Raw genomic sequence first — 10,392 nt, 5'->3', positions numbered from 1 at the left:
TTCAAATCAGTGGCTTGGAACCTAAAATGAGTAGGGGTGGTTGTGACAGTCAGGAAGAAGTGTGAAACACTTGAGAATTCTCTTTTAATTTCTTCAGCTGCAGGTGAGAAGTCGACCGTGCGGCTCAAGGGAAGCGGGAGGCGTGTCAGGTGGAAACAGCAGGGGCCTTCAGTCCATTTCAGTGTTTATCGCTCTCTAGATGTTGGCGGGAGGAAAATTGGAGAGGATTCTGGACGGCAGGCCGTTTGAGCTTTTGTGGATAGCTTCATCGGCAGTGTTTTATCTGATTTATGATCTTGTATTGGCTCATCTGTTTTCTTCCCGCAGTCAGTGACGCCAAAATCTCTGTGCTTATCACCTGTTTGCGCTCTCCCTCTCTCTCGCACTAGATAGAAAATTTAGTCTTAAAAGATTTACTTCTCTCCCACCGTCTTCCACTTTTGGTATGGCTCCATAGCTGCCTAAACTCTTCAGCCCTTCTCAGTGATTGCAATCACTGTTCTTGACCTTACATAGTTTGTTTCCCGTCATTCAGGTTTCAGCAGTAATTTTCCCAAACAAGTACTTCTTAAATCATCCTCCGTTTCTCCGGACCTTCTTTGCTGTTGTACTTACATGAGCATTTATTTGTTGGGAGACAATCTAATCATGGAAAGCAGACATTATTTGAGTTGATTTACTAGCTTTAAACTTACTTTCAGTAACTGTGATCTATTATCTAACTGATGTCAGGAATTAAACTCCTAAAGTGTAGTATAAATTGCAAGGCCAAAATGGATAAAATAGCCAAGCATAAAAATACTTGACATAGTAGTCAACCATTTTGTTGTTATTGTTCTCACAAGACTATAAATCTCAGGGCTGAGAATGTTAACTCAGTTGGTAGAGTGCTTGTCTAGCCTGTGGCCTGGGTTCGAACCTCAGCAACACATAAACCAGTTCATCTTGGTCTACATAGCACGGTTGAGACCAGTCTGCTCTACATGATATTGCCCCCCCCCAACAAAAAGGATAACTTTAAGTGACATTTTTCTGTCTCATTCATAATTGTACCCTTTTAGAACAGCTCTTAGGATTGTGCCTGGTGCACAGTAGAGTTTCTGAGATGTTTCTCTTTGTGTTTTATAAATGTAGTAAACACACTCAAAGTATTTACTCAAAGTCACCTGTCTTAATCTCCCAATTCCCAATTAAGTATCATGTATTTTTAAAAAAAATATTACTTTGTTTCTTTTAACTCAGTTGTGTTCTTTTTTCTTTTTTTTTAGTATTTGCTTTATTTTCTTTTTCATTAAATTCACTTTACATCCTGATTGCATCTATCCCTCCCTCCTCTCTCTGTTCCCCTTCCCCTTTTCCTCAAAGAAGAGGAGGCCCTACCAAGGGTAGCAACCCACCCTGGCACGCCAAGTGGCAGCAGGACTAAGCTCATCCTCTCCCACTGAGGCCAGACCAGCAGCCTAGCCAGATGAGAGGGATCCAAAGGCTGGCAACAGAGACAGGCCTCCCACAACACCCTGGTTATCAGGTGACCCATAGGAAGACCAAACACAGCACATCTGCTGTGTATGTATAGGGGCCTAGGTCCAGGCCGTGCATGCTCTTTGGTTGGTGGATCAGTATCTTTGAGTCCTCATCTTTCGGATTGTTTTTGTTGTTTTGTTTGTTTTTGGTATTTCCAGACAGGATTTCTCTGTGTAGCCCTGGCTGTCCTGGAACTAGCTCTCTAGACTAGGCTGGCCTCGAACTCGCAGAGCTTGTCCTGCTTCTGCCTCCCAAGTGCTGGAATTAAAGTCGTGTTATGTTCTTAGCAGGGGCTCTTTTCTTTTATTCATTACATCCTTAGCCCAAATGTTACCTGCTTCCAGATAGCATATTAGCAGACGATTCAAATAGAATCCCAGGAACCATCAAAACTCAGAACAAGCAGGATGTGGTGGTTCTTGGCTGAAATCCCAGTAGTCTGGAGCTGAAATAGGACAAGCCTAACTCAAGACTATCTTCCGTTATACAGTGAGAGGCTGACTATTTAAAAAAAAAAAAAAGACTATAAACTTTCAAGGGCTGGAGAGATGGCTCAGCTGTTAAGAGCACCGACTGTTCTTTCAGAGGTCTTGGGTTCAGTTCCCAGCAACCTCATGGTGGCTCACAACCATCTGTAATGGGATCTGGTGCCCTCTTCTGGTGTGTCTGAAGACAGGGACAGTGTACTCATATACATAAAATAAATAAATAAATCTTTAAAACAAAACAAAAAAAATCCTTCAAGTCAGGCAGAGGTGTCACACACCTTTAATCCCAGCACTTGGGTGGCAGAGGCAGAAGGATCTCTTGAGTTTGTGGTCAGCCTGGTTCATAGAGTGAGTTTCAGAACATCCAGGGCTACACAGAAAAACCCTTAAAACCCTTAGTTTTAGCTAACTCCAACATTCCCCTCCCACTTTGTGTGTGTGTGTGTGTGTGTATGTGTGTGTGTGTGTAGACAGGATCTTGCTATACAAACTTGGACCAGACCAGATTGACCTCAAATTTGAAATTATTCTTCTGTCTTTGCCTCTGACATGCTTAGATTATGGGTATTTGCCATGATGCTTGTCTACATTATGTACATATATGTGTATTTTTTTTTCTTTTGTACTTTTTTTTTTTCGAGACAGGGTTTCTCTGTGTAGTGCTGGCTGTCCTGGAACTCACTCTGTAGAACAGGCTGGCCTCGAACTCAGAAATCCGCCAGCCTCTGCCTCCCAAGTGCTGGGATTAAAGGCGTGTGCCACCACTGCCCGGCAACCATGTGGATTCTTAAAATGGAATTCAGATTTCCAGTCAGGTTGGGCATCAAGCTTCATCCCCATGACAACCATCTTGCTAGCCCTATATAACTACTTTAAAGATTAAAATTGGGGCTGGAGAGATAGCTCAGTGGTTAAGAACACTGTCTGCTCTTGCAGAAGACTAGGGTTCAATTCCCAGCACCCACATGGCAGCTCACAACTGTCTGTGACTCCAGTTCCAGCGATCTGATGCCCTCACACAGATATACATGCAGGCAAAACACCAATGCACATAAAATTAAAAAAAAAAAAGGTTTAGAAAATTGAGGAAAAGAATTATAGTATTTGTCCCCAGACAACTACTGGCTAGTCATTGTGAAAGCAAAGAACCTAAAGCCAAAAATTGTTCATAGCGTTCTTGAACTTCTGGGCCTCCTGTCTCCGTCTCCTGAGTGTGGTGATCATAGGCTTTCAGTACCGTGCCGAGTTTATAATGTCTTAGAGATGAACATTGATGCTAGACAGGTACATTCCTCCTCACTTTGTTTGCCTGAGATAGGATTTCTCCATTCTGCGCTTTGGCTATCCTGGAACTCACTATATTACCAGCTTGGCCTTAAACTCATGAGAGATCCCCCTCCTCTTCACTCGCTGGGATTAAAGACGTGTCCCATCACACCCAGCATCTCTTCTTAAAAAGGTTCTCTCATATCCCAGGCTGGCTTAGAACTCTGTCATAAGGCCAGCCTTTAACCTTCTGACCCTCCTGCCTCCACCTTTGTTTTATTGGTAAAGACCAAACCCAAGATCTCTAGTGTGGTGAGCTCATACTTCCCACTGAGCTGTATCCTCAGCTCCTCATACACTTTATTTTTAAAAGAAGATTTTATTTTTATTTGTGTGTGTGTGTGTGTGTATTCGGGTGCATGTGCCTGTGGAGTCAGAAGAGGTCATAAGGTCACCTGGAATTGGAGTTATGAGTAGTTGGGTGCTGGGAACTGAGTTTTGGTCCTATTGAAGAGTAGCGCTTTGAACCACTGAGCCATCTGTAGCTCCTCTTTCCTTCAGATGTTAAAAGTTATCCAGAGATTCTATTTTAGTCCGACTCTCTTCACAGATGATATGAATTATATTGTTAATGATTTTTTTTTTTTTTAAGAAAAAATCTCTTCTGGGTTTCGGGTGTAGTTTTTGATGAAGGTAGAATCGAACTCATGACAGGGTGGAGGCGGGATAGAGCACTTGTCTGCCATGCACAAAACCTTGGGTCCCAACCCATCACCACATACAAACTGAAGCCCAACTCCCCCTTGTTTGTTTTTCTGAGACAAAGTTTCGCTATGTAATCCTGTCTGTCTTGGAATTTACTATGTAGACCAAGCTGGCCTCAAATTCGCAGAGGTCTACCTGCTTCTGCCTCCCAAGCACTGGGATTAAAAGTGTGTGCCACTATGCCAGGGTCTCATTTGAGGTAGTCTCAGAGAGTCCAGGGTGGCCACCAATCCAAAAATGACCTTGAACTTCTGTTCCTCTGTGTACCATCACAACTGGTTTATGCAGTGCTGGGGGTTGAACCAAGCACTGCATAACTACCAACAGAGCTACAATGCCCCCAACCCCCAAAATCCCAAACTTATTTATTTATTTACTTATTTACTTAGAGAATAGTATTGCAATATTAATGGGCTTTGAAATAGGGTCATGACTTCTGAAACATTACTCTGGTTCCTCTCTGAGAGCTCCTTCTCAGTTCTTGCTCACTTTTTCTTAATCTCTTTGTTCTCTTAATATTTATTTATTTAGTAGTTTTTTTTGAGACAGGGTTTCTCTGTATAGCCCTGACTGTCCTGGAACTCACTTTGTAGACCAGGCTGGCCTAGGACTCAGAGATCCACTTGTCTCTGTCTTTGACTCCAGAGTACTGGGATTAAAGGCACGTGCCACTAACACCCAGCTAATAATTTGTTCTGATGAACAAATAAGTGTTTATCGTGAGGTGACCCAGTCTGACTTTAGAACCTGGATTTATGCTGATTAACGGTATAGCCGCCCAGTGGCCACAGACGAACTGGCTTAACTTGAAAGGAGGGCTGGAAATGAAAAGGAGACAGAGGGTGAGAAAAACGTAGAACCAAGACAAAGTCTCTGATCAAGACTCAAAATTTACTATTCAGCACTTTGTATATGTAGGGAAAGCCCACCGATCCCATCCTTTGTTTCAGCTGGATTATGTCTCTGAGCTTCTCCTAAATTCCTATAGGAAGTTATGTGTACAGCCAGGGCTGATCACTCCAACTACATCCTATTACTAGGTCTATTGTAAACAAGGTCTTTCCGGCCTGCTCAAGGCTGGAGAAGGGCACGTAATGGTTTATTTCAAATGAAAACTTTGGATAATTCAGATGTTGAGGCCACGAAACAGTACAAGCTCCAGGATATATTGATAAGATCAGACTGACTTGTGTGTAAGACAATTCAGTATTCTCTGGTGATAATCATAATACTTGTCCGTTTGTTTTACCGAGCCAAACTGTGTGACAACCCCAGACACAGCATTGAAGACAAAGTTAGGTTTTTTAGTTTATTAGTACTAAGTTTTGGGTTTTTTTTTCTTTGAGTAAGACTTCATTTCCCAAAGAACTAAATCCTATGCACAAAAATAATTTGGTCTGTTGTTCCAGGAAAGACAGTGGTTCCTTCCTTCCTCTCAAAGACAGTCTCAGAAACATGTGGAACAATATTGAGCTTCTAACAAGCGATGACACCGGGAGTGGATGCCTCAGTGTTGACTCAAGAAAAGAAAACGTGACTGCGTTGTACCAAGCAGACTTGCTTGGGAAGTTCTCCTCTGAGAAGGTGATGGTTTTATACTGACTTTGAATCAAGGTTCAGTCACAGACATTAGGAAATGGGCATCCACGTTCGCCTGGGTCATCTTAGGAGCAGTGTTTCCAAAGATGAGCCCTCCCTAACTCCTTTTACAAAGAGGATGTAAGCTGAATTGGACTGCGTGGTTTGTGTCTGTAATCAAGTATCTGGAGGGTGAGGCAGGGGGATGACTGGGAGTTAGAGTCTGAGGCCAGCCAGAGTCATATAATGAGTCCAGGCCAATTAAGACAACATTGACCAGCCACTGTCTCAAAGCTAAAACCAAAATACCACCACACTGAGGGATAGTATATAAGTTGATATAAAGAATTATCTCCTTGAAACTTTGTCTCAAAAAACCCCAAAAAGCAAGGAAAAAAAAAAAAAAAGAATTATCTGCTGTCTGCTTGGGACATAAGACATTCCCAGTAGACTTGAACACTAGGGCTCTCTCCTCTAGTGGGTTTGGCCTAATACTGCTGGTATTCAAATGTTAATTTGGGTTCCCCAAATTGTTTACACAAGGAAACCCCCCCCCACACACACACACAGAGGAAGGACCCTGCTCCCCAGGTAGTTCTGATTGGTGAATAAAAATCCCAACAGCCAATAACTGGGAAGGACAGATAGAGCAGGTCTTTGGAATTTCCCAGGCTTGAGACTGAGAAGGAGGAGAGGAGAAAGACCACCAGGAGAGGTCTAGGAGAGTAGACTCCACTCAGGAGCTAGGAGTGTGAGGCCCAGAGGAGAGGTCGATTAACCGCACGGAGGTTAGGAAGTGGCCCGGGTATTGGCGCTGTTTAAGGCATATCAAAATATAAAGGCCGTGTGTGGTTTCATTTGGCAACTTAAAACCTTGAGGCGGACAGCGAACACGCCACCAGGATTTGTTAGTTAAATGTTATGTCAACACCCTCCCCGACCCAAGCTGCACTTCTTTACTGAGTTCAGTACTCCTGTGGCCGGTAGAGTCACGTGTTTCTGCATTCTCCGCCTATTTCCCAAAATTTGAAAATAGTGACTTACCCAGGTTCACAGAAGTAGCAAGGAGAGTTTATTCAAAGCAAAGCAATAAAAAAGACTAGAATGTACTACAAGAAAGGTTACTCAAGGCCTCTCTTGTTTGGGGCTTCCTTTTATGGGGTTCAAGAGGAAGAATTTGGTACTGAGAGATGTATAGGTAGTTCTCTATTTTGAGTGGCAGAATAGGCTTCATAATCATTTTTGTCCTTTTCAATAATTCATCTGATTTTAATCATGTGCATCACAGGATATTTCATCCCATATTTGGTATATAAAATATACACCCCAGTCCCTTGTCCTGGGCTCTGAAACCAAACACCTGCCACCACACCTGGCCTTAGGACAGTATTATTAAGTGTCATGAAGCTTCTATGAAATCATTTTACTTTTGGTCATGCTTTCCCCTCCCACAGACCTCACCGAGTCCGAAGATACAAGCCTGCAGCTTAAGTGAGGGCTTTATAATCGTTGCTGACCAGTCAGTGATACTGCTGGACAGTCTATGCAGATCGCTCCAGTTGTTTCTCATCTTTGGTAAGTCTGACAGAGTCAAACACCCGAGAGTCAAGGAGGACTGATGCTGATTTCTATGGACCCTGTTTTCTTTAATCCATTGTTTATAAGAATTGGGCCATGGTCCTGCACACATTTAAACCCAGAACCTGAGAGTCAGAGGCAATCAGATCTCTGGCTAGCCTGGTCTACGGAGTCCAGGATAGTCAGGACTACACAAAGAAACTCTGTCTTGAAAACCGAGGAAAAAAAGGATGAATCTCAAGAAAATCATTAGTGCTTATTGGGCTTTAGGTTCAAAGGATGCTGACATAAAACCTTGCCTCAGAATCTCTAAGGGGGAAGATGGATGTAAGCAAGGATTTGATTGTTTGTGGTATTTATTCAAACAACCCCTCCTCCCAGTTATATATTTGAATCCTAATGTCTGAGCTTATTTGTACTCAAGTTTCTAATCTTGCGCGTGTTTTGTGTTTGTGCACATAAAGAGGGCAGGTTACCACGTTCCTATTAGTTCTAGGAGAATAGATCACAGTGTAATAATCTTTTAGAATGCGTGTGTGCAATAATTGTTTGAGTTAACGTGGATTTAATAATGAATTTGGTTGTGGTGTGAAATCCCAGCACTTTGGAAGTTGAGGCTGGAGAAATGGGAGTTAGAGGCTAGCCTAGACTACATACCAAGTTCCAAGGTCAACCTAGGTTATTAATAATACTGTATCTTTAAAAAAAAAATTCTTTAAAGAGGTGGAGAGATAGCTCAGCTGTTAAGACTACTGGCTACTCATGGGCTTGAGGACATGGGTTTGGTTTCCATCACTTATGTGGGGCCTCATAATTTCAGTTCCAGGGATCTGATACCCTTCACAGACACAGACATAACATTTAGGCAAAATACACATAAAATAAAAATAAATACATCTTTTAAAAAAAAGGAGTCAGAGTTTTCTCCCCTTGAGACAGGATTTTTCTGTGTATCCCTAGCTGTCCAGGAACTCACTCTGTAGACCACGCTGGCCTCAAACTTAAAGAGATCCTCCTGCCTCTGTCCCCCGACACCCACCCTAAGTGTTGGGATTAAAGTTGTGTGCTACCAGGCTCAAAAGTCACCATTTAAGAATAAAAATTGAAATGATTTTTAAGTGGCGGGTCAATGATTAAGCCGAAATTAAGTGAAAATGTTTTGAAAGATTTTCCTGTCTTACTGTTTTGTTGGTGGTGATGATTTTTTGTTTGTTTGTTTTTGTTTAAGGCAAGCTCATTTTATTTAACCCAGGCTGCCTTTAAACTTGGGGTCTTTCTTAAGCCATTGATTCCAGCAATGGGCTGGGAGAGGCAGGTGGATCTCTTAAGTTTGAGGCCAGCCTGATCTACAGAGTGAGTTCCAGGACAGCTTGGACTGCCCAGAGAAACCCTTTCAATGCCCTGTCTGCTGCTCATATGTTGGGGTTATAGACATACACTTCCATGACTTGCATAGATTGGAATAAGCTACTGACCTTTTAGGTGTGAAAATTTGCTCTTTTTAAATCGAAATTAAGGATTATTGAAAATCACCTATAACTTGGATTTGAATTTTTCAGATACTGACGTGGATGTGGTTGGCCTGTGTCAGGAAGGAAAGTTTCTCTTTGTAGGGGAGAGAAGTGGCAACTTCCACCTTATCTATGTTACATTGAAGCAAACGCTATTCACCAAGGTAAGGGCCGTGTTTCCCTTTTAGACAGCAAGTCCAGCAAACAAACATTCACATAGCCTGTGTTTTAAAGTTAAAAAAAAAAATCTGTTTTGTTGAATTTAAGAATCAGACTACAGGATTTGTGAGATGACTGCTTTTCCAGAGGTCATGAGTTCAAATCCCAGCAGCCATATTGTGGCTCACAACCATCTGTAAGGAGATCTGATGCTCTCTTATGGGTGTCTGAAGACAGCTACAGTGTACTTACATATAATAAATAAATATGTACATACATACATACATACATACATACATACCTTTGGGCTGGAGCGAGCGGGCCGGAGCAAGAGGGAGAAAGGAAGGGGAAAAGAATCGGACTGCAAAAACACATGGAGTCAATTCAAAAGTGAGAAGTGACACTCAGGAGACACTGCGCGTGCTTGTCCTTTTCCATTGTCAAGCTGAAGTGTTTAGGTGCCTCAGCTCTCAATCCGTGGGTCTTGGGTTTCATATCAGATCTCCTGCAAGACAATTTACAACAGAATCAGGATTACAGTGATCAAGTAGCAGTGTAATAATTTTGTGTCCCCACAGCATGTGGGACTGTTTGAAAGGGTTGCAGTGTTAGGAAGGTTGAGAGCCGCTGATTTAGGAGGTGGTCTGTCGTTGCTGTGTCGGGTCTAAACTGCAAACTCCCCACTTGCTGTTGTCTGTCTCAGTTCACTCTTGCTGTTTGAAATTCGATTGCAATTAGGCTTTTGTGAAGAGAGCTGAGGATGAGTTTCAGCGTACTTACCAGAATCTCATTATTGAGAAAGACGGTTCAGATGAAGGTAAGTTTCTTTGATTTTTTTTTTGGGGGGGCACGGTTTTTGATGGATACCCAATCAAGTATTCACATTTATGTTTAATAAACATTATACGTTAATTGCTGTGCTACCTAAATCATGGTAAATTTTCTGTTAGTACAATTAACATAAGAAAGAATCTTTTTGTTTGTTTTCTTTTTGAGACAGAGTCTCACTATGTAATCCTGACTGGTCTGAATACACCAGGCTGCCCTCAAAGAGATCTCCCAGCCTCTGCCTCCTGCTGGGCTAAACCACACCTGGCACAGGGTTTTTTCTTTTTCTTTTTTTTTTTTAGCAGATTGAATACTGGTTTATTAGGGAATAGAGAGAAATGCCAAAGACAGGAGGTATCTTCTAGGTGGAAATAACACCACAAAAGAGCTTTATCTTATTTTTTTTTCCTTCATTATGACATTCCATTCCTTTAAAATATTTGTTGATTTAGCATGTAAAAGTCAGTGTGTGTGTGTGTGTGTTTGTGTGTGTGTGTGCCCAGGACCACATTCCTCATTCCTGCTCACTAGTAGGGGTCAGAGGACAACTTGTGGAACTTGAGTCTCTCTTTGTACCATGTGGGTCTCAAGTTGTCAAGCTTGGTGATCAGTATCTTTACCTGCTGACCCATCTCCTCAGCCCTAGTCGAGAGATTTTAGAACTGGTTCACAGTATTGGTTTGAATCGTCTGTTC

General features: G+C 42.2%; 1 protein-coding gene across 1 annotated transcript in view; it reads left to right on the top strand.

Moving 5' to 3' along the window:
- Positions 1 to 34: 34 nt before the first annotated feature.
- Kntc1 (kinetochore associated 1) overlaps positions 35 to 10,392 on the top strand; it is a 74,169-nt gene continuing 63,811 nt past the window's right edge. Inside the window, exons 1-5 of the mRNA XM_028766074.1 lie at positions 35 to 103; positions 5,453 to 5,627; positions 7,076 to 7,196; positions 8,759 to 8,874; positions 9,608 to 9,686. Of these exons, the coding sequence (XP_028621907.1) occupies positions 5,499 to 5,627; positions 7,076 to 7,196; positions 8,759 to 8,874; positions 9,608 to 9,686 (445 nt within the window). The 5' untranslated portion in view covers positions 35 to 103; positions 5,453 to 5,498. The remainder of the gene's footprint in view (positions 104 to 5,452; positions 5,628 to 7,075; positions 7,197 to 8,758; positions 8,875 to 9,607; positions 9,687 to 10,392) is intronic.

Source organism: Grammomys surdaster, unplaced genomic scaffold (assembly GCF_004785775.1).
Source record: "Grammomys surdaster isolate TR1022 unplaced genomic scaffold, NIH_TR_1.0 166, whole genome shotgun sequence".
Taxonomy (NCBI): Eukaryota; Metazoa; Chordata; class Mammalia; order Rodentia; family Muridae; genus Grammomys; species Grammomys surdaster.
This window is presented reverse-complemented; position numbering and strand designations above follow the sequence as displayed.